The sequence below is a fragment of the Pantherophis guttatus genome, chromosome 8, assembly GCF_059756535.1.
Source record: "Pantherophis guttatus breed Tessera chromosome 8, ASM5975653v1, whole genome shotgun sequence".
Classification (NCBI taxonomy): domain Eukaryota; kingdom Metazoa; phylum Chordata; class Lepidosauria; order Squamata; family Colubridae; genus Pantherophis; species Pantherophis guttatus.
In genome coordinates this window covers 8,654,887-8,676,973 of record NC_142070.1, presented here as the reverse complement: position 1 = coordinate 8,676,973, position 22,087 = coordinate 8,654,887, and the positions used below count along the sequence as shown (strand labels likewise).

Sequence of the window (22,087 nt, the reverse complement as noted above, 5' to 3'; positions counted from 1 at the left end):
TGTTGGAGCATTCACAGCTTCTGGAGGCAAGCAGTTCCGGTGATTAATTGTTCTCAATAACAGGAAATGTCTCCTTAGTTGTACAGTAGTGGCCAAAATTGTGGAAACCTTTTGGGAAAAGTGTATTTTTGAGGTTTGGTGGCTAATAACACCACTTTTTTGGGGGGAGTTTCAAGATCATCCTATTCCACTGCTGGAATGGCCTGGGAATAGCCCAGACCTTAACCCAATTGAAAATCTATGGAGCCGACTAAAGAAACTTGTTAGTCAGAAGCGACCCAGCAATAAAACCCAGTAAATAGAAGCAATCCTTCAATCTTGGTTTCACATTATAATAACAGCTGCAGAACTAAAAGACTTTAGTTGGGAAGAGGTTGTAAGGCCGTAATTCATGCTAAAGGTTACCCAACGAAGTATTTACTGACGTGATAATTTTTGAATATCTCATTTTTTATACATGTTTCGTTTTTCTTCTTTACACTGTAATTACTATTCTAATAGCAAACTCTTCATAAAAGTTATTGCATTACATTCTTTATTAAATTATTTTTTCCATTGATATATAATTTTATGGTACTGCTACAAAAAAAGTGGTGTTATTAGCTAGGTTTAGAAAATACACTTTTCCCAAAAGGTTTCCACAATTTTGGCCACTACTGTAGGTTGGTTCTCTCCTTGATTAGTTTCCATCCATTGCTTCTTGTCCTGCCTTCCAGTGCTTAGGAGAATAGGTTGATACCCTCTTGTTATGTTGGCCTAGATCAGTGGTCCCTAACCTTTGCGGTTTGGCTGGGGGGGACGGGGCGGAGAGGGGACCTGGGCTGTGCAAGAGGTGGGCTGGCACATGTGCAGCTCAACTCATGCGTGTAGCAGGCCGGCGCTCATGTGCTTGCACACACAGCTGGACTGCATGTTGAGCTGCGCGTGCACACCAGTCCGCCTCTCGCGTGGCCCCGTTCCGAATAGGTCCGTGTTGGCGAAGCTATGGAACACATGCTGGAAGTGGCATGCAGAACCATCCCACGTGGGACGTGCATCCTCGCTGGCTCCTCTCCCGTGTTCCTGTGCACACATGTGCGCCAGTCAGCTGGCCTTCACACGTGCAGGAGTGCCAAAAGAGCAGTGTTCTAGTGCGCATACGCGCCGGCAACCAAACTTACACGTTTCTGTTGTGCACATGTGTGACGGCCAGCTGTTCGTCAGGCGTGCATCCGCACCGGAAACTGGAAGTTTGGGTGCGTGCCAAAACGGTGCTCCTGTGCATGCGAAGGCCAGCGAGGCCACGCGGTGCAGAGCAGATGGTTTTGCGTGCCATTTCCAGCACGCAGTGACGTAAAAGTTTAGCCATCACTGGAATAGGCCATAGCACAGTAACGGGCCACAGCTCGGGATCCCCTGGACTAGGTGACCTCTAAAGTCCCTTCCAATGCTTCCAATCCCAAAAGTAACAACTTTAAAGAATCTTTTTTTTTTCCTCTTTCCCCCCCCCAACCCAGATGGATAGCTCCCAGCTGATCCACTGTCGGGAGTTGGTATCCAAGCACCTTTGCACTCTGCAGCCTCCTCTGCTGCCCAACTCGGTCTACGTCTACAGTCCCCTCAAGCACAACCTGGTGACTTGCCCCACGGGGGCCTTCCGATTCCACGCCCCCGCGGTCCCAGTCCCCGATTTGCAGGACAACAGCAACAAGCCGGTAGTGCCAGCCAAAGGATCCGCCTCCCTCTGCCGCCGCCGGCTGCCTCCCGGCAGGTGCAAACCCGCGACGGCCAAGCGCAAAGTGGAAGAGATGGAGGTGGACGACTTCTACGACGGGATCAAGCGGCTGTACAACGAAGAGAGTCCTCCGGATGGCGGGGATGGCAAGGCCGCCGCCGGGTGTGGTGTCGACGTCTCGTGGCAAGGAGGGAGCATTTCTCCTTGCCCTCCATTGCAGCCTGTTTCTGTCATGTAGTCCAGTGTTCCTCAAACTCCAGCAACTTGGAAGATGTGTGGACTTCAACTCCCAGAATTCCCCAGCCAGCATAGCTGGCTGGGGAATTCTGGGAGTTGAAGTCCATACATCTTCAAGTTGGTTAGGTTGAGAAACATGGGTGTAGTCCTATGTCTTCATGCGCCTTCGGTGGAAAGGCTGTTCATGCAGATGCAACCAACATCAGGCAGCCATTGGCCTTTTGGGCTAATGGTGGGAAGGCCGTACCTTAACAGGGTTAAGCAGAAGGGAGCTAGCTATCCTTTAAAAAAAACCACACACAATATATATATATATCTATATCTTCCCCCCTTTTCCCTCGTTTTCCTTTGGCGGCTAATGATAGTTTTAACTCTGTTCCACGTTCAAAACTCTTGATTTTAAGTCCTTTAAAAAAAAAAAAAAAAGACCCCAAAAACCAACCAAAAAAAAAAAAATAGTAGCAAAAAATTGTTTTCTGTAGTGTTGTTCGTTTCCACCGTTTCGATCGACTGTTGTGTATCGTAATCTCTCACGTCTTGTTTTGAAGAATTGACACGGAGTGTGCCGAATGCTTTTCAGATTTCTGTCTGTGTTCTCTTCCAAATTTCCTTCCTTTTTTTTTTTTTTTAAAAAAAAGAACTCCCTTCGCCTATAACTTCTTTTAAAAATGATTTCCAAAATTGTATGCCTTCCTAGATTTTTTTTTTTTGTTTGTTTTTGTTTTGCACTTTTATTTTGGGTAAGATTCCCTTGATAATCTTTCACGAACAAAAGAGAAAACATTTTGTCTCTTTTGTCGAGTTCTCTTTCTTTTCTGTCATTCGATCGCTTTTGGTCTTTTGACTGTGGTAGCTTCAAACTAAAACTTGCTTTTAAAAATTAAGCTTTCCTTTTAACGAAAAAGAACCTTTGTATAAGCTGTCCTATTCGTAGGAAGTAAAAAAAAAATGGACACTCGAGAACGGCTCTATGTTTGGGTTTGGAAAAGGGTTAAGCTGAACAATAATTACGATTTTAATTTTACAGAAAACCTCTTTGGCTGCCATTTGTGGACTGACCAAACCGAAACGTAACGCCTTCCTTTGTGTTTTTATATACAGAAAAAGTTTTGTGCATCAAATGCAAAATATAAACGAAACAAAACAAATGGTGGGCATTGAAAGCACCTGTGTCCTTTGGGCCATTTTTGTAGCTTTGTGTATAAACGATCTTAGATTTCCCCTTTCCTTATGTTTTCTCCCTGACCTTTTATGTTTGTGTAAATTTACAACTTTTAAGACAGGGACAAAAAGAAAGGAAGAAAAAAAAAAAAGACTTTTAAAGATCTTCTGTTTCGATTCTAAATGCACTGCTTCTTGGAATAGCCTTCTTTTGAAAGGATCTCCTTGATTTTAAAGCTCTCTTCACAGTTCCCCTCGTGGAAGGTACTGTGTTTGCCAGTCTCGCGGAGAAAGGCTTCGGGTAGCAATAAAAACAAATACGTTGTCCTTCAGTTTCTGAATCTTGGATTTCTTTCGAAGGGGAAACGAAAAGAAAAAGAAAAAAGTCTGGCTGGAATAAATGAGTAGCTCAGCCTTATAGCCGTTTCTCTTCTCTGCTCACCTTTGGTCAACTGTTAAGGCAGCTTTTTCCATTATTTAGTTCAGGGCTCTCCAAACTTTTAAGACTTCTGGACTTCCAACTCAACAAATTCCTCAGCCAGACATACTGGCTGGGGGATTCTGGGAGCTGAAGTGCACAAGTCTTACAGTTGCCAAGTTTGTAGATCCCTGGCCAGGGGTGGGCTTCAAAAATTTTAGCAAGGGGTTCTCTGCCCGGTTGCTGGGTGAGTGTGGCCTAGTCGGCCTCCTGCACCATGGCAGGGGCGTTTTTGCCTTCCCTAGGCTCCGGAGGCCCTCTGGAGGCTGAAACGGGTCCGTTTCTGGCCTTCCCAAACTTCCAGTAGGCCCGTTTTCTGCCCTCCCCGAGACTCCGCGCACACACTGCACTTACCTGCATCCAAAACGGGCCGCATGGGGACTCCGAGGATGGGAAGGGGCGGCAGGGCCAACCAGGAATGGGATTTGGGGGTTCTCTGAACTGCACAGAACCTTAGCTAGAGGTTCTCCCGAACCCCCAGCAGCCCACCCCTGCCCCTGGCTTACTCATATTAAGGGGTTTAAAATACAACTTTTCCTCTTTCTCTAAGACGGTGATGACGAACCTATGGCGTTGCCCTAGCTTATCTCCCGCGCGCATGCGTGCGCCAGCCAGCTCATTTTCAGGCCGCCTGGGTCCACCGGAAGTCTGGAAACGGGCTGTTTCCAGCCTCCCCCGGGGGGGGGGAGGCCATTTTCACCCTTCCCAGGCTCCAAGAAAGGCTCTGGAACCTGGGGAGGGTAAATAACGGGCCTACCGGACAAATTCATTTAACATTTTGAGCTCAGTTGTGGTTGTAAATTGAGGATTACCTGTATATCAACAAATCCTCACTTGTCGCTCTACCATGTTTGTTTGGGCCAAGTCAAATGAGCAGCCCAAAGTCCCTCGCTTGAACTGGGACTTTTTCATTTGGGGTTCCCCACTCAAATCCATTGTGGCTGTTTGCCTAGAATTTAGACAAAGGCAACTCCACAAATTGATAAAATTACAGGCGTGGTTTATATATTTATACTTGTATTTGTATTTATGCATATTATATATAATATGGCCATTCTGCTTGGCCAGGGATTGTGAAAATTAAAATTATATAAGGATTGTGAAAATTACAATTTTCGCAATCCGAAAGCAGAACAGTCTTCCGGCAACCACATTAGATCTGACTGCAAGCTTTAGAAGACAATAGATCACAGCAGCTCCTGTCATCCTGCTCTTCATCCCCTCTGTACTTCATCCAGACTGTGATTCTGCAGACCAAGCACTTGCATGGACGTTGATTCATCTGGGCTACAGCAGAATGACAGCTAAGCCCCCCCTCCGCCCCCCGCTGTGAGCGTCTCAAGAATAAATACAAAGGGTAACTTAGCTGACCCCCCCCCTCGCTATTTAAGCAAAGCAACTAGGGAAGCAGCTGTGCCTGGAACTGGATCTCTCCGGCCAGGAGAGAGAGAGAACTTTGTAACAAAAGAAGGTCGTAGAATGAACGGCCTGCCTTGAAACTGACGAATCGGCTTCACTGCTCCGCATACTTGGGCCTGCATATTACGCAGCTCTCGATGGGAAATCGCGAAGCGGTACTACATTTTTAAGGTGCCAAGTAGGGACTTAAAAGCCCAAGTCAGCAATCGGGAGAAGCTCATGGAATTCATCCCTTGGCCCAGTACAGAATTTCTTGACTTGTGTCCATAGTACACGTAGTTCTCAACTTACACACATTTCGTTAGTGACCTCTGCCTACCACCACGCTTGAGGCAGTATTGCAGCGTAGCTACTCTGAGCAGAAAAAAACAGCCGTCACACACAGCTTTCAGAGTCCTTTATGATTTCGCACCACGATTCCCAGTGTCAGTCATGCTGGCTAAATGGATTTAGTATATATAAAAATGGGCTTGTCAATCGAAAGGTCGGCAGTTCAGCGGTTCGAATCCCTAGTGCCGCGTAACGGGGTGAGCTCCCGTTACTTGTCCCAGCTTCTGCCAACCTAGCAGTTCAAAAGCACGTTAAAAAATGCAAGTAGAAAAATAGGGACCGCCTTTGGTGGGAAGGAAACAGCGTTCCGTGCGCTGTCATGCTAGCCACATGACCATGGAGACGTCTTCGGACAGCACTGCCCCCTAGAGTCAGGAACGACTAGCACATATGTGCAAGGGGAACCTTTAGCTATATAAAAAAAGCTGGAGAGTGTCCAGCTATGGGAATCAAGATGGACATATTGTGATTCTGAGTGGTAGGAAGCTCAGGATCCAAAAAAGATCTTGACAGACTTGAACAATGGGCCTTATCCAACAACATGAAATTTAATTGGGCTGTTGGTCTGAGCAATTTGGTTGCAAACATTTCATCACCGTTCGAGGAGACATCGTCAAAGCGCTTTGATTATGCATAAAAATACACCGTAGGAATAAGCTCTGGACTTTCACTGTTGCAGAAACGTCTTTTTAAACGTCGGAAACGTGTATTTCATATCAAGGCAATAAGACATTAGGTGAACATCGCCGTATGGCAAAAATGCACATCTTTTCAGAGACAAATCTAAAGGATTTAGAAACGGCGATCACAATAAACAAGAGCCATAAAACAACATTAACACATCACTGCTCCACATTCATCCTGGTAACAGCAACAGCTAAGTCGATAAAACTTTTTACTCCCTGAAATGGTAATAATTTATATTAAAAATAAGATTATCTAGTACTTTCCAGATAAGTAGGGGCAAACTATAAAACATTTTAAAGAGTCGTTAGGCCTGTTTAATCAATTGAACGAAGAACTAAAAGCTATGGAGCTTTTAGCTTCAAAGCATTAGAACACCATAAAGAGACATTTCACAATCCATGGCGTGCCCACTGCTTTCTCTCACTTCACTCCAAGACAAGTAGAAATCCTGTTGCATCACATGTCTTCTTTTCAAGGTTCCAGTAAGAATTGTACCTTCTTTTTCCAAGATGATTGCAGCCATAATTCTAGACCCAGCAGGCAATACAGAAAATTCAATTCTTCTCCAATAGTTAAAGCTTCCCCGCCCACCCCAAGTCTGGCACCGAACATGGGCCCAAAACCTTGCCTTCCCGGCTTCTTCTATATTCTCCAGGACCCTCTTTGGCATCTTTAACTTGTGCATGCATTATTTTCCTGATCTCGATGCTCGGGGGATTCAGAATCAGAATTGGAATCAAGCTGGACCAGAAGTGAGTCATCTGCCGGAACTGTGCGAGTGTGTAGCAGAGTGCCTTTGTGTACATACTGTATGGTTTATTCCTGGACTGCATCTTATACTGTGTATTTGTGGTTTTGTTTATTGAATTTTGCATCTTCCATGGTTTATATTTTGATTTCTATACCCGATTTACAGGACTACATTTTCCTGCTGCTCAGAATCAGTCTGGGTTTTGTGCAGGATTCTGCACGCCTGAAAAATAAATAAGTGGAATAAACACTACTAGAACAATTCTGAAAATGAATCGTACTGTGCCCACAGAGATTCACTCTTCAGGGATCCCACTAGTACAGCTGAGCCAGGGTTGACATACCTCGTACAAGAAATGTAATTTACATACCAGGATATAAAGTGAACAGATTTACAATCCAGGTTTTAAGACTGAAAAAAAAAGTGGGAGATAATCCATTTATAGTTTTGGCCGAGAATTCCTACCCCGTCACATGTATTTTCAGGTTTCATCGTTCTCACAGTAAGTCAGCCTGTTGTGTGACTGGACACTCCACAACCCATATGTTGCTTCTGACTCAAACTATTTGTGTAATCCACACAGAACTGGAGAATTCACCCAACCTTGGACAAGTCAGCTTAATGTTGACACAGCATCTTTGAGTGTTATTTCATTGCTTTGATTTTTCACTGCATTTTATTGCAACTAGTTTTTAATTTTTGACTTAATTGGAACTGCTTGGTAAGAGTTTGGCTTGAAAAATATAATAACAAAAAGAATGGACTCTAGGGCACTTTAGGCCTTAGGGATGAAAATCGTGGAGTGTTTCAACTACCAAATTCCTTGCTTATTGATCCAGAAAACAGAGGTATGGTGAGTGAAACAATCATTAATCAGGTTGAACTCCTTAGAGGATATTCTCTGTTCCACACACAGTTCTGAACTTGTTTTCAGGACATGTTTACTGTGTTTTAAGTTGACAGGGATGAACTTTTAAAGCGGAACAGAACAAATCCCTGTGAGATGCAAAAGTCAGAATCGTCAACAATTCCTCGAGTATCAAAGGTAAACAATGATTTCCTAATATGCAATACAGGTAGACCTGAGCTTATAACCATTCCTTTAGTGACTGTTCAAGATTACCACAGAACTGAGGAAAGTGATTTATGACCAGTTTTTATACGATCCTTGCAACATCCCCATGGTCATGTGATCAAAATTTGGACAACGTGGCAACTGGCATGTATTTATGACTGTTCTGGGATTATGCGATCACCATTTGTAACCTTCTCAGCCAGGTTTCCGACAAGCAAAGCCCACGAGGGAATCCATATTTGCTTAACAACTGCAGTGATACGCTTAACAGCTGTGACAGAAATGTCGTAAAATGAGGTGCGACTCATTTAACAACTGCCTCGCTTAACAATGGAAATTTGGGGCTCCGTTGTGGTCGTACGTTGAGGACTACCTGTACATGAAGTGTTGACCAGACAGCAAAGAGACTAGTCATGTTCATAGGAATTTCCTAAAGCTATAGTGGTCAGGCTGATTTAAACTGGATTAAAAATAGAGTGTCATCCAAAATGGTGGCTCCATCCTTAAGTTTGAAGTCTGAGTCTCCGTAGGCTCGGGTTAAGGAGTGTTGTGAAGACAAACTTTAGGAACTTGTGCGAATTCATATGGCTTTCAAAGTGACTAGGATATAGTCCCTCTCAGAAAGAATTAAGACTGAGTGCTAGATTTGGTCTAACACTTCAGCAAGATACTTCAGCAAGTATCTGGAGTTTGCATATAAATACACCCAACCCTCTGACATGCATAGACACACGCACGCACACACACACATCCGCAGATCCACTTCAGGAGTCCTTTCTCCTTGCATCACCCCAAAGGAGAACCTAGAAAGTTCCTCAGTGCAACAAACTATGATGGCGCCCAGGTTCTCTGACACCTTTCTGCCTACCAATCTGGGCAGAAAAGTGAAAAGTCTGAATGTGGACTGAGAGTTGTCAAAGACGTGAACGCAAAGAGCCCAACAAGTTAATTTTTCAAAGACCACAAAGGCGGAGGAGGTGGAAGAAAATGAGGTAACTTGTCTCCCAATTGGGGGGGTTTGTGAGAGAAACCCTGATGGTTCTTCTAATGCGCTATAGTCCATTAGAAGGGAAGTGGAACTTGGCAAGGTGACTGACAGCTACATAAAGAAGAAGCTACAGAAAAAAGAGAAGAAAAGGAAAAAGGTTCAGAATACAAAGAAAGGGAAAATAACACAACAGAAAAATAAACAAGCTATTGTTTGTTTTCCAAAGTAAGGGTGTGAATGTAGACATGAAAAATGGGATGATATAGTCAAGTCTAGCTACTGGGATCTGCATACTTTTTTAAATAAAAAAATTGTATTGCACCTTTATTGTTTTTAGAAATAACGGAAGGTGACAATCATATAGCACACCTTCCTTCTCCTATTCCCAGAACCTCGTGAGATGAATTGGGTTGAGAGAATAACTGGCCTCCATGCCTAAGGTGGGACTAGAACTCACTATCTCCTGGTGACTGGCCCAAAATCAACCAGCTGGCTTCCATGCCCAAGGCAGGACTAGAATTCACTATCTCCAGTTCTCTAGCTGGGTGCCTTAACCACTCGACCAAATGGTCTACTAGTATTGAAACTTTCATCCCCCAAAGAAACTAAAGCCAGCAAACTGATAATTTTCTTTCAGGATATTTTATTTCTGTTCTGTATTTGATATGGTTTCCCACACAGGACAGGGGAAATAAATGGTTATTCCTACAATCAGGTGACAAACTGGGCTGCCACTATTTCGACAGCCCTTTCGTGCTGTCCAAAATGTCTTGGCTCTTGAGGCGAGGAAATTCATAGGGTCAAAACTAGACCTGAATATACATGCCCAGCACATGAAAACACATGAAACAGAATGTTTGAACCTTGCCAGAATGTTTTTACTTGAACAAAGGAGCACAAGATGATATGTGAAATCTGTAAACTATCAGAAAAACAGAGTGAAACAAAAATGGGTGTGTGTTTTCAAAGAAATATGGGAAAAATAAATGTAAAAATCCATCAATTATTTTGTTGTCAGGTTCCCTCCCCATTCCCAACCCATACAAATACTGAATAATAAATCAAAAATCAAAACATCCTTTGTTTAAAAAAGGCACATACACACAAAGCAGTATTAATTACTTGGCTGGGGTTTTTCCCCCTCTCTTTAAATGTATTTTCTCCTTCCCACTTTAGGTGTTCAGGCTCTTGGGAAGTGGACACTTAAGAACATATACAAAAAGCCCCAGCTTCTTCAAATGCAGAAAATTCCCAGCATTAGTGTATTTTGAAAAAATGAAGACTTTTTTGACTTTGATAACAAAAGTCTAATGGACAGATACATAACATACATTAGCCATGGTAAATTGGTTACAAGTTCATTCTGGTAAAAACAGGATATTTAGAAAGTTAATAAACAAGGTAGACCTAAAAAGTTTTAAGGCTCTTGTGTAAACTTAAAAAGAACACCCCACAAAAATAGAAGTATACAAACAATATATTCCTACTGTTGTTCACAGTTTTATTTTTCAATAAGCTGGGAGAGAGAGAGGTAAAACATAAACCTTCATATAAATTTTAAAAATACACTGCCAGGCTCAAGCTAGACAGTTATAGACAGACTGTAAATATAGCTGTGATTTTGATTCCATTTTTTGAGGCAAAGTTCTAGTAAAAACAATACAACTCCAAAGAATGGTAAGTCACACATACAATTCACATGTTCAGAAACAACACAAGCTCACAAGTACACCAATGTTTGCAAAATGTAGTATTTACTAGCAGATCTCTAACCAGCTGGGAGAAAGGTCTTGGATCTAAGATTTTCAGCCCCACTGAAGCCATCTGGTCCATGTTGAAGCTTCAAATCCCAGAATTCCCTATTCAAGCCTGTCTACCTCAAAGAATTCTGGGGATTTGAAGATGATGTATCTGGATGGTACTTAAGTTGAGGAATCCTATTTTTGAATGTGTTGTGCCCACTTCATTCAAACAATCCTTGAAGCTGGGGAATTTCAGGGAGATGTTCCATCATCTCAACACTCATCTTTTTTCCCCTCCGTGAAGTTGTGCCTATGGGCACCATGTCTGATTTGTCTATTTGCTTATGAATTCATCAATCAGGATCAATTTTGATGCCATTTGATCAAGGATCCTACTAAAGTGGTAATGCCTAGTAGCCTACAATTAGTATTTCTTGTTCAGTTGTTCACTGTGAAGATCATATCCTAGGTAAACCCAATTTTGTACTATTTCAACTTCAATATTTTGAAGACACTTTTATCTCCTACCTACCTAATTACTCTTGGTTTGTTTTCTGTCCTGGTAATTGTCCTTTTTGGGGACATCCATATCTGGAGATCACTGTTCCATAGTTTAGAATCCATGGGACTGAAATGTAAATAGCATTTCAGGGGCTTTTAGGAGGAGAGAAGAAATTAGACATAGGACTAAATAAGCAAAGCCTATGTGAGCGAAATGCTAAGGTAGTTTTAGATCAGGGATGGTGAATGATGGTCCTTTTATGACTAGTGGACTTCAACTTCCAGAATTCCTGAGCCAGCCATGCTATTTTAAAATTTGATTTCTATATTCTGGTACTTGAAATACTAATATGAGATTAACCCTTAAAATAGTTGGGTGAATGTCTGAATCTTTTTTTGTTTACACATACACATATTAATACACCCCTCCCCTAATTCTGTCAGTATCCAATAACCTAATATTAAAATATGTAGTGTTGTGTTCAGTGGTGAAATCCAATTTTTTTTACTACCAGTTCTGTAGGCATGGCTTGGTGGGTGTGGTGTGGCTTGGTGGGTGTAGCTTAGTGGGCGTGGCAGGGGAAAGATACTGCAAAATCTCCATTCCCTCCCTACTCCAGTGGAAGGATACTGCAAAATCCCCATTCTTTCCCCACTCCTGGGGGAAGGATATTGCAAAATCTTCATTCCCACCCCCGTCTGGGGCCAGCCAGAGGTGGTATTTGCCAGTTCTCCAAACTATTCAAAATTTCCGCTACCAGTTCTCCGAACTGCTCAAAATTTCTGCTACTGGTTCTCCAGAACCTGTCAGAAGCTGCTGGATTTCACCCCCAATTGTGTTTCAAGGGTTGTTTACTGAAACCTATCTGGAAACTGAATTAACAGGTCAACGCTAATTCCTTTAAGGGATTTCCCACTATAATGCAAAATACTTTAGGTTAAACCACAAAAGAATGAAGTTGCAATGGCTCTAGATGGGATTTCTCACTGAAGCAACTGAAATTCAGGCAATAACTGGAATTTACTGAATTTATTTCAAAATTAGAAAGTTTATGGTGTGGGGAAACTACCAGGGTAAGCATAGGTAATGGGGAATGAAGTAGATCAGATCTATTTGCTACTGTATGAATTTGGTTTGTTATTTTTTTTATTTCCCACTGAAATCTATGGGACTTTTCTGTGCCTCTGGTCTCAAAGGGGCTGAAAACTCATCAGCTCCTGAAGGTGGAGTCAGTATGTTTACCGTATGTTCCAGTTAGAAATGCTTGTTTATCCTGGCCAAGAGAAGCAGAGACTTATTCTGAACCATACTCATTATGCCTGTAAGCTCCCTCCAAAAACAGACAAACTTTTTCTTCTCAAGCTGTACTTACATGCAGAGTGAAAGCACATCCCAAAAGTGGTGAGGAGAGACATTATTCTGTGCACAGCCAAGGGTTACTGTGAAGAAAGGCATAGATAGATGCAGAAAGGAAAAGCAAGTGCAGGAGTCAACGAACTACACATAGCTCAGAGAGTGCCATAAAACAGGACAAGATTCTCGTTTCGTTGTTATTTAGTTCCCTAATCTGCAGAGTTAAAAATAAGAAAAACAGCCTCCCCATTTTCTATCATTTACTGCAGTGGTCCCCAACCTTTCTGGCTCTGCAGACTGACAGGTAGGGGAGAGGCGATGGTTTCATGCATGCGTCTGCCACTTATACAATTTGAGCTTTGTGCGTTCACCTGCTTTTTGTGCGGCCTGGTTCCCAACGGGCCGTGGCCTGGTACCGAGTTGCGGACCAAGGTTTAGGAACCCCTGATTTACTGGGTCTGGAATGTGGGCTGCAGATCCAGTGTACATAGACATTTGCGTCCTATTTACTTCCACCAACCTTCCTGGAGAACATTTACACCCTTTGGGCTGGTGCAATTACAAGATAATGGGGAGAAAAGACTTTTAACTTTTCTAACAGATTTTATTTGCACTGTGTCTTGATGGGCCCTAGAAGAAGAAAAAAATATTGGAGGGAAATTAACTAAAATTCATGGGGTGAATTTGGCAAGCAGAGCTGAATGGAAATTGTAGTGATTACACCCAGGTTACACCCAGGTGTCTTCTAGATATTTTGCACTTTGAAGTTCTTTGTCACAGTCTAAGGCTATCTGGAATAACTGGGACGCGGTAGATGAGACACTGAGCTTGTTGATCAAAAGGTCAACAGTTCAGCGGTTCAAATCCCTAGTGCCGCGTAATGGGGTGAGCTCCCATTACTTGTCCCAGCTTCTGCCAATCTAGCAGTTCAAAAGCACGTAAAAAATGCAAATAGAAAAATAGGGACCACCTTTGGTGGGAAGGTAACAGCATTCCGTGCGCCTTTGGTGTTTAGTCATGCCGGCCACATGATCACAGAGATGTCTTCGGATAGCGTTGGCTCTTCGGCTTTGAAACAGAGATGAGTACCGCCCCCTAAAGTCGAGAACGACTAGCACATATGTGCGAGGGGAACCTTTACCTTTTATCTGAAATAAAAGGGAATTGAATCCTAAGTTTCTAGGGCACTAGGAGCAGAAAATGATAGGCTTTTTATGATGCCAAATTTCTTTCTAATATGGCAAAAGAGGGGGACTATTTTCTTCAGTAAACTCACTGAGTTCTTTTTTTCTCAGTTCTTTTTCACCATATTTGGCTACCACCCTGTCTAGTTCAATCAAAAACAAAACTCACTGGGCAAAGATTTGCAAATAAATGAATCCCTTAGATTCAGGGTTTTCCAACCTTGATACCTCGAAGACAGATGGATTTCAACTCCCAGAATTCCCCAGCCAGCCATGTTGGGAATTGAAAGTCCACATTTCTTCAAAGTGCCTAGGTTGGAAAACCTGCTTCAGATGATTTGATAATGCTGACGAAGGTGATTTCTTTTTTAAGGGCCAATGAGACAGCAAACAAGGCTGGGTTGTGATTAGCCTTACAGGAGCCACACAAAAGCTGAGTGTGTCTGTGAATGCCCTATGAAAGCAGAGGAAGCCTAAGTGCACGACTGTCCATCAGGAACTTTTCTTTTAGCTATAACAGAGACATTAAAAGTATCACAGCAACTCTCCTACCAATGTTAGTCCAAATGACTTGCAACTTCAATTGTGCAAAAAATGATGGACCTTGAAAGCTGACAAAGTTTTTTTTTTTTTTAAAAAAAAACCAGATTTGTTCACTGAACAAACTGTATTACTAGCATGGGGAAATCTCTGACCAGGGCCTTCCATAATACAGGTAGTCCTCGATTTAACAAGAGTTCATTTAGTGACCAACGGCACTGAAAAGAAGTGACTTATGCACCGTTTTCCCACACTAAACGACCATTGCAAGCATCTCCATTATCATGTGATCAAAATTCGGACACTTGGCATATGGAGGGCCACACAATATGGACTTTGTAACACTTGCAATATGGTTTTCGTAGTACTACTGTTACACTGGCCAACTAACATGGGCTTTCTTGTGTTTTAAATTTGCCATTTTTCAAAATGGACAGCTAATGATTTGCCGTAAGCTTTAAAATACCAGAAAACCCAAGTCAGCTGCCCAGTGTAACAGTACTACAAAAACCATATTGCAAGTATTACCAAGTCCATATTGTGTGGCCCTCAATACTTATGACAGTTGCAGTGTCCCGGGGTCATGTGATCGCCTTTTGACCAGCAAAGAACATGGGGAAGCCAGATTCACTTAACGACCATGTTACTAACTTAATTGCAGGGATTCGCTTAACAACTGTGACAGGAGAGTAAAATGGGGCAAAAGTCACTTAACAAATGTTTCGCTTAGTTAGCAACAGAAATTTTGGGCTAAACTGTGGCCGTAAGTCGAGGTCTTGTCTATGAAAAGTGAAAAGGGCCAAACTTTTACAACTGTGTTAGTACACAAGCAATGATTCCTGGCTAACTGAATATCATGGAATTGCTCAGGAGTCTTTTGTAATCAGAAAGAAACAATGTAAAATAGTTGGGATCGCAAGGAACATCATGAGGTAAAATTGAACAGTATATAGAATCCACTGAAGAGAAAAAGGCGGGAAAAAAGGGAAACGCTCCCTTTATGCTTACAGCAACCAATCACAGTGTTGATCGCCTCATGTATGAGTCAGCACTCTAACTAATCAACTTACAGGCAGTCCTCGACTTACAACCGTTCGTTTAGTGACCGTCCCAAGTTACAACGGCACTGAAAAATGTGACTTACGACCGTTTTTCCCACACTTCCGACCTTTCCAGCATCCCCACGGTCATGTGATCAAAATTCAAACGTTTGGCAACTCATTTCATAGTTACGACCGTTGCTTGTGTCCCAAGGTCCTGTGATCCCCTTTTGCAACCTTCTGACAAGCAAAGTCAATGGCGGGGGTGGGGTGGGGTGGGGAGGAGGCCAAATTCCCTTCACAACCGTGTCATTCATTGAACAACTGCAGCGATGCACTTAACAAATGTGGCAAGAGAAGTCGTAAAAACGGGGCAAAACTCACTTCACCCATGTCTCACTTAACGACAGAAATGTCGGCCTCAATTGCGGTCGTAAGTCGAGGACGACCTGTACAACTTGTTGGTGTTCTGGCCTATTGTACACTTTGCTGTTCCAGCTACTACCTTCAATATCCTGACACTTAACACGGTTGATACTTAGCAGTCATTTCCTTACTTAATGACGGTTAAGTAAGTGGGGGGGGGGCAGGTCTGCTTGTTTATGGACTAACCTAATTGTTTTTCCACCCCAATTTCATTTGGAGGAAGGGTCAGGGCCCTTCTGCAGGTGGGGATCTCCCCACTAAATGAGGACCCCATTGTCATCACCCTCCTGCTAATTTTTGACTCATTGAACACGAACAAAAAGGATGTCATGGAAGACTGCGTTAAGTTTCCCACACATCTTGTGAAAAGTACCATCTTTAGCCAATGGTTGTCTACATCTCCCCCAACCAGTGTGTGCATGTGCACTGGGGTGTCACACAAGTTCCACAAAACTAAGCAGGAGAAGAACAAATTCAGCAGGCACGGAAGCCAATGAAAAATAGGACAACAGACAGACACAGTTGGCAGAAGCACACCATAACAAAAGCACTCAAACTCCGGAGAATTGCACAAAAGGCGTCGAACAAGGGCATGGTTAGGAAACTGGCTCCAATTTTTAAGTCTGGGAAAAGTTAAGGTCTACCAGAAGAGAGAGAGAGAGATAGAGATTAACAGAGTTGGAAGGGACCTTGTAGGTCATCTAGTCCAACCCTCTCCCCCCCCGCCCAAGCAGGAGCCCCTACACCATTTCTGACAAATGGCCGTCCAGTCTCTTCTTGAAAGCTTCCAGTGATGAAGCTCCCACAACTTCCAAAGGCAACTTCTGTTCCATGGGTTGATTGTTCTCACTGTCAGAAAATGTCTCCTTATTTCCAGGTTGAGTCTTTCCTTGATCAGTTTCCATCCATTATTCCTTGTCTGACCTTCGGGTATCTTGGAAAATAGCTTGACCCCCCTCCTCTCTGTGGCATCCCCCAAAATATTGGAAGACTGCTATCATGTCTCCCCTGGTCCTTCTCTTCACTAGACTAGCAACGCCGAGTTCCTGCAACTGTTCATCGTAAAAGCTTTTTAGTCGCTTCTCTCTCTTGCCTGGTGTTCCTCAATCTTGGCCACTTCAAGCTGTATGGACTTCAACTCCCAGAATCCCCCAGCTAGCCAACTTGGCTGGGGAATTCTGGGAGTCGGAATCCATAGTTTAAAGTTACCAATTTTGAGGAACACACTCTACCTTCTATCTGTTTTATCTTTTGTGATAGCTCAACTCCATGCTTAGCCTGTTACCTCTGCCCCCCTCCCAAAAAAACCATGTTTAGTTGAAGAAAGATCGAGCTTCATCACGGATTAGTTTTTGCATTAGTTAAGAGCAAGAAAACCTTGAAATCCATCTCAACTGTTGGAAAGGAGAAGCAATGGAATGCGGAAAGTGAGCAAAGACTCAGCGGACTGGTATATATTCCAAAAGCGGTTTAAGAAGGCAAGAAACAGAAGATGCCGAGAGAAAGTTGATAGGACATCAGCTGAAAACACAAAGGAATTCAGAAGCCAAGGAGCTGAATAGAGGTCACGATATATCAGAAAGGAAAAGAATCTATCCAGCAGAAATAATTCAACACTTCATCTTTGCAGAACTTCATAAAAACAGAGGATATATTTTATTTGTACATTCAACTTTGCTGGCACTCGCCATTTAACAATGATGAAAGTAAAAAAATCATACTGGCAAAATAGCTTCCTTTTTTCCCTATCCGAAGTCTACACTGAACGTTTTCACAGGTTTTCAACTGGCTCATTACTCATGGCTTTTCTTTTTTTTTTCTCAAGACCCTTGGAAAAGTGCAGTTTTAACCAGTATGCCAAGATGTCCATCTGCCAAACCAAGATTTCCATCATTGTCTAAAGTTACAGGAAACCAGAAAAGTTAGACCACAATTCCAGGAATTCATATCCAGCATCAATTTCACCAATGTTATCTGTGGATTGTGACAGGTGTCATCTCAGAAAAGATTCCCAAACTGTGGCAGGCAAACTCACACTTTTGAGTATTACTAAGCTTACAAACCTTCTTTACACTTGCCCCCTTTTCTTAGTAGTGGCGTAAGGATTCCGCAAACCCCTAGTAACATTGCATCATTTAAATGTCACAGAACATTATTTTGAAAATGATCTTTCTTATGCTTGCGTGTCTGCTTATTTTTCAGAAAGCCTGAATGACTCCTTTAAAGACTATTATGTCCAATCAACAGTGAAGTATTGTCATTTGCTTGGATGGAAGGGCAATTTATTTTGTGGCTCAAAACAATTGAAATGGACAAGATTCTCACATACAGTAGACACTGTGTCACAAAGATGAAATCCAGATTTTAGGATTTATGCAAGAGTAGGCAAGCTGATCCTTTTGAGGCCTTTAAAAAAATTCAGCAAACGAGTTCTGTTTTATAATGTGCTGTTCTACCCTTTTATTGGATGGAGTTAAAAAAAAAGCAAGTATTAAAAGTGCATTTTCTACCAATATTATCCACAAGGAAGTAATCATCTATTTTGTTCATTGGGTTATTTATCATTTCAGCAGGTTGTTGTACCAAAAAGTTTGATATCTCCTTTAATTAGAGGGTAGCGGTTGGAAAAGGCTGCTGCATACTTACTAGAATTGGCAAGATTTTTTTTTTAAAAAAAATTTGTATGAAATACTTCCTTTGACATTCAGGTACATAGTGCTATTGAATTAAAGTCAGGTGACTAGGCATAGCACTAATATCCATTATTCCATTAAGTTTGATCCCAACTCTAATGGATTATGTTTCTCTTTTTCCGAATAGGCAGTTAAGTAATTCCTTCATACACCCTTTGATTTTGGAAAATCTAGAATTCCAGAGTCTTTTGCAAGGAGTTACTTGATGCCCTATTCTTCCCGTAGGTCAGTGTTTTCCAAACTGAGCCATTTTAAGACGGGTGGACTTCAACTCCCAAGAATACCTCAGCCAGCATTCTGGGAGTTGTCCACCCATCTTAAAATGGCTCAGGTTGGAAATATTGCCTTAGATGAAGAAACCAAAATGGAATCAATCATCAATCAAAAAAAAAAAAACCATTGCAACTCTGCATTGGATATAGGTTGCATTTGTTAAGTTTTACGACCTCCCTTTAGCTGTTTGGTTAAAGAAAAAAAAATCAAGAAGCAAGAAGCCCATGTAGCACTCACGGAAATTCAAAAGTATTATGCCAGTGGAAAGCCATGCAAAACAGAAAACAACATGCAATAAGTTCCTAGTTTTTTCTATCATCTTGAAATTCTTCCTTGGAAGAAGCACTGGATTGGATAGGACTTTATGAAAACAAAACACAACAGCACAGCTTTCGTGTAAGGTTGAAAAGTCCTTATTGTTCCTCACTTATAATCATCACGTGATTTATAAGATGGGGTTAAGAAGTACAAACAAGTTCCTTCACAGGGGTTTTTTTTTGGTACACAAAATATGCTTTGTTTCCTGCTGAGAATTCCAGTACAAAGCCTAAACAAAGTCAGAGACAATGTTCTGGACTTCCATGGTTGCACTGACTCATGGATGGAGAGCCACTATTCAAAGATCTGAGCCTGGGACCTTAAAGTTGGGTCTCAAGGAGATTCATGGCAACCAAAATGAATGCACCAGTGACGCTCCAAGAATCGGTCTGCTTAAGTTTCTCGGCCACACTGCTGTAGGAGATAAGGATGATGTTCTTACTAGGCATTTGCACTCTGACTTTGGAATTCCTCAATGACAGAATGCGACTTGGCATTTAGCCTAATCATATTTTTCTCCAGAGAGGCAAGAAAACATGTATTTGTAATTGAAATTATCCTGGAGAGTTCTAGAGAAAATCAGCAATCCTTCCATGCTAGATCTCTGCAATATCTTAAGAGGCATTTGGAAGGACATAATTCATACAGTTGCTCAAAGACTGCAATTATTTTCATTGCTGCTAGCTTTAGTAAAACGGACAGAGCTTTTTGTTGGTACAAAAAGACAAGGCAAATAGAACTACGATGATGGGTTTCTAAAAAAGATGATCCTTATTGAGAAAAATGTGTGACAAATTGAAGCCACAGAAGGATATTACATGTCTAAAGTCCTAAAGAGAATACCTTCTTGAAGAAAATCAAGGTACAATCAAATTTGTAAAATACAAGTGGTTTTAATGGGAATTAAAAATTAAGGCTCATGCGATCCTTCATATGTGAACTCAGAAGACGATCCCATCGACTTCAATGGGACTGCCAGATAAAGGTGTTGCTTTCTGTTAAAATATTAGGATAGTCAAGGACTTGGTTTTAGTCCTCCCTGCTCCTCAATAGGATGTTGCAAGACAGAAAGGAGCCAAGTCTGCCATTAAAGATATTCATCAGCCACCATGTTTCATTCAAGAGGATCTCTGTTGACCCAGAGATCAACAGGCAAGTCTCCCATGGATATACAGCTAGTCTTTGACTTACAACCAGATTCCAGATTCACTTTAACAACTGGGTTACTAATTTATCAACTGCAGTAATTCACTTAACCACTGTGGCATCAAAGGTTGTAAAAAGGGGGCAAAACTCACTTAACAACTATCTCGCTTAGCAACAGAAATGTTTGAGATACATTGTGGTCGTAAGTCAAGGACTACCTGATGTTCTCCAAACAACATCAATAAGGTGATCACAACCGTTGATTGAAGCCCTGTCATTTCTTTTTGAGAATTGTGATGGATGTAAAAAAAAAAAAAAAAAGGACAGGGATTGTTCGGTTGTGGCTATTCTCTTGATTTTTTGACTCCCTCTCTGCTGACACCCCTGAACCCAAGGGACTAAATTCATGAACTCTTTGGTCTTGATCACCATTGCTGGTCTTCGGAGGAGGAGGAGGAAGAAGAAGAGGGAGGAGGAGAAGAAGAGGAGGAAAGGAAGGAAAAAAGGGGAGGAGAAGGAGGAAGAGGAAGGAGGAGGAGGAAGAAGAGGGAGGAGGAGAAGAAGGTGAGGAGGAGGAGGAAAGGAAGGAAGAGGGAGGAGGAGGAAGAAGAGGGAGAAGGAAAAGAGGAAAGGAAGGAAGGGGAGGAGAAGGAGGAAGAGGAAGAAGAGGGAGGAGGAGAAGAAGGTGAGGAGGAGGAGGAAAGGAAGGAAGAGGGAGGAGGAAGAAGAGGGAGAAGGAAAAGAAGAGGAGGAAAGGAAGGAAGGGGAGGAGAAGGAGGAAGAGGAAGAAGAGGGAGGAGGAGAAGAAGGTGAGGAGGAGGAAAGGAAGAGGGAGAAGGAGGAGGAAGAAGAGAGGAGGAGGAGGAGGAGAAGGAGGAAGGGAAGGAAGGGGAGGAAGAAGAAAACGGAAGGAAGGAAGAAGGAGGAGGAGAGGGAGGAGGAGGAGGAAGAAGCCTCTCGCTTCACCCACCCGCCCCCTTAATACTAAGACACTAATCAGAAGGATTTGTGTTTAAAAGAAATAGAAATATAAGATGGCTGAAACACATTACTGCAAAAGCAGGGGAATGCAGGAACATCCTTTGACTTGGCAGCCTTTATGTGAAGCTTGAACTGCAAATTAAAAAACAAACACGAAAATAGAAATGTTAGAAATCATAGCAACTCAAAAGGAGGGGAAAATAAAGGGAGGGGGAACAACGGGGAGAAAAGAAAAGAGTCGACATTTGTTTCTTGCATCATGGCGGAGACCCATGCAAAGGAATTATTACGGAACGTAAAATAAAAGGAAGCAAAACCACAAATCGCTCCTTCCTCGTCTTGACTGCAGGAAAGATCCCGTGCAAAGGATACAACACCGCAAACCGAATTTGCCAGCTGTTTACAGATGAGCACTTTCTCTGAGGAAAGAGAAAGTCCAAAAGCAGAGTTGTTTTGATTGACTGATGATGACACTTGCATAGTTAAAACTCAGAAAAAACAGACGCTTCCAACCGAACAACAGCCAAATGGATCTGCAGTCTGATTTAACCGCTCGATTTTTCCCATTGCATTAAACCATCAGGAGGTTGGCTTTGTTTTAAACTGACTGCACAAAGGACATTGGTGCTGCTTGAAAATCAAAATATGGCTGATTGAGTTATCCTGACCCAGCCAACTGAGACTATTTTCAATGATTTGTACTTAAAAGTGCAGTATGATGTCCAGTTTAAGGCAGCTTTTCTACATCCCTCTAAAAACTCTCAGACAGAGGTTTTTCCCCAAGTGTGCTCCAGGGAGCAATTTAACTTGAGCTCCCTTACCCAAAAAACCTATTTTTGCAGTTGCTGTGTTCTGGTATGACCATAAATTGGATGCAGTTATTCACCCAGATTTATTGAACGTAACTTTGGACATATCAACACACCCTAGATGGGGAGTCCCTATTTTGCAAGAATGCAAAAGCTATGACAGATTATGTAAATCCATGCAGAATTTAGAAAGTATTAATCAGTTAACAGGCAAAATAGGTATTTCTGTGCAATACATTG

At 42.2% G+C, this 22,087-nt stretch overlaps 2 protein-coding genes across 5 annotated transcripts in view; one reads left to right on the top strand and one right to left on the bottom strand.

Moving 5' to 3' along the window:
• Positions 1-3,444, top strand: part of CCNI (cyclin I) — a 69,283-nt gene extending 65,839 nt beyond the window's left edge. Inside the window, exon 7 of the mRNA XM_060687018.2 lies at positions 1,497-3,444. Within this exon, the coding sequence (XP_060543001.1) occupies positions 1,497-1,952 (456 nt within the window). The 3' untranslated portion in view covers positions 1,953-3,444. The remainder of the gene's footprint in view (positions 1-1,496) is intronic.
• Positions 3,445-5,868: 2,424 nt separating this feature from the next.
• Positions 5,869-22,087, bottom strand: part of SEPTIN11 (septin 11) — a 133,344-nt gene continuing 117,125 nt past the window's right edge. Inside the window, exons 10-11 of one of the 4 annotated variants that reach the window (XM_060687015.2) lie at positions 12,457-12,523; positions 8,868-8,967 (exon numbers count right to left, since the gene is read on the bottom strand). In XM_060687015.2, coding sequence (XP_060542998.1) covers positions 12,499-12,523 — 25 coding nt within the window. In that variant the 3' untranslated portion in view covers positions 8,868-8,967; positions 12,457-12,498. Of the gene's footprint in view, positions 8,968-9,466; positions 12,524-17,431; positions 21,171-22,087 lie in introns of those variants that run through there. The other 3 variants (XM_060687017.2, XM_087875246.1, XM_060687016.2) reach the window with 3 other exon arrangements.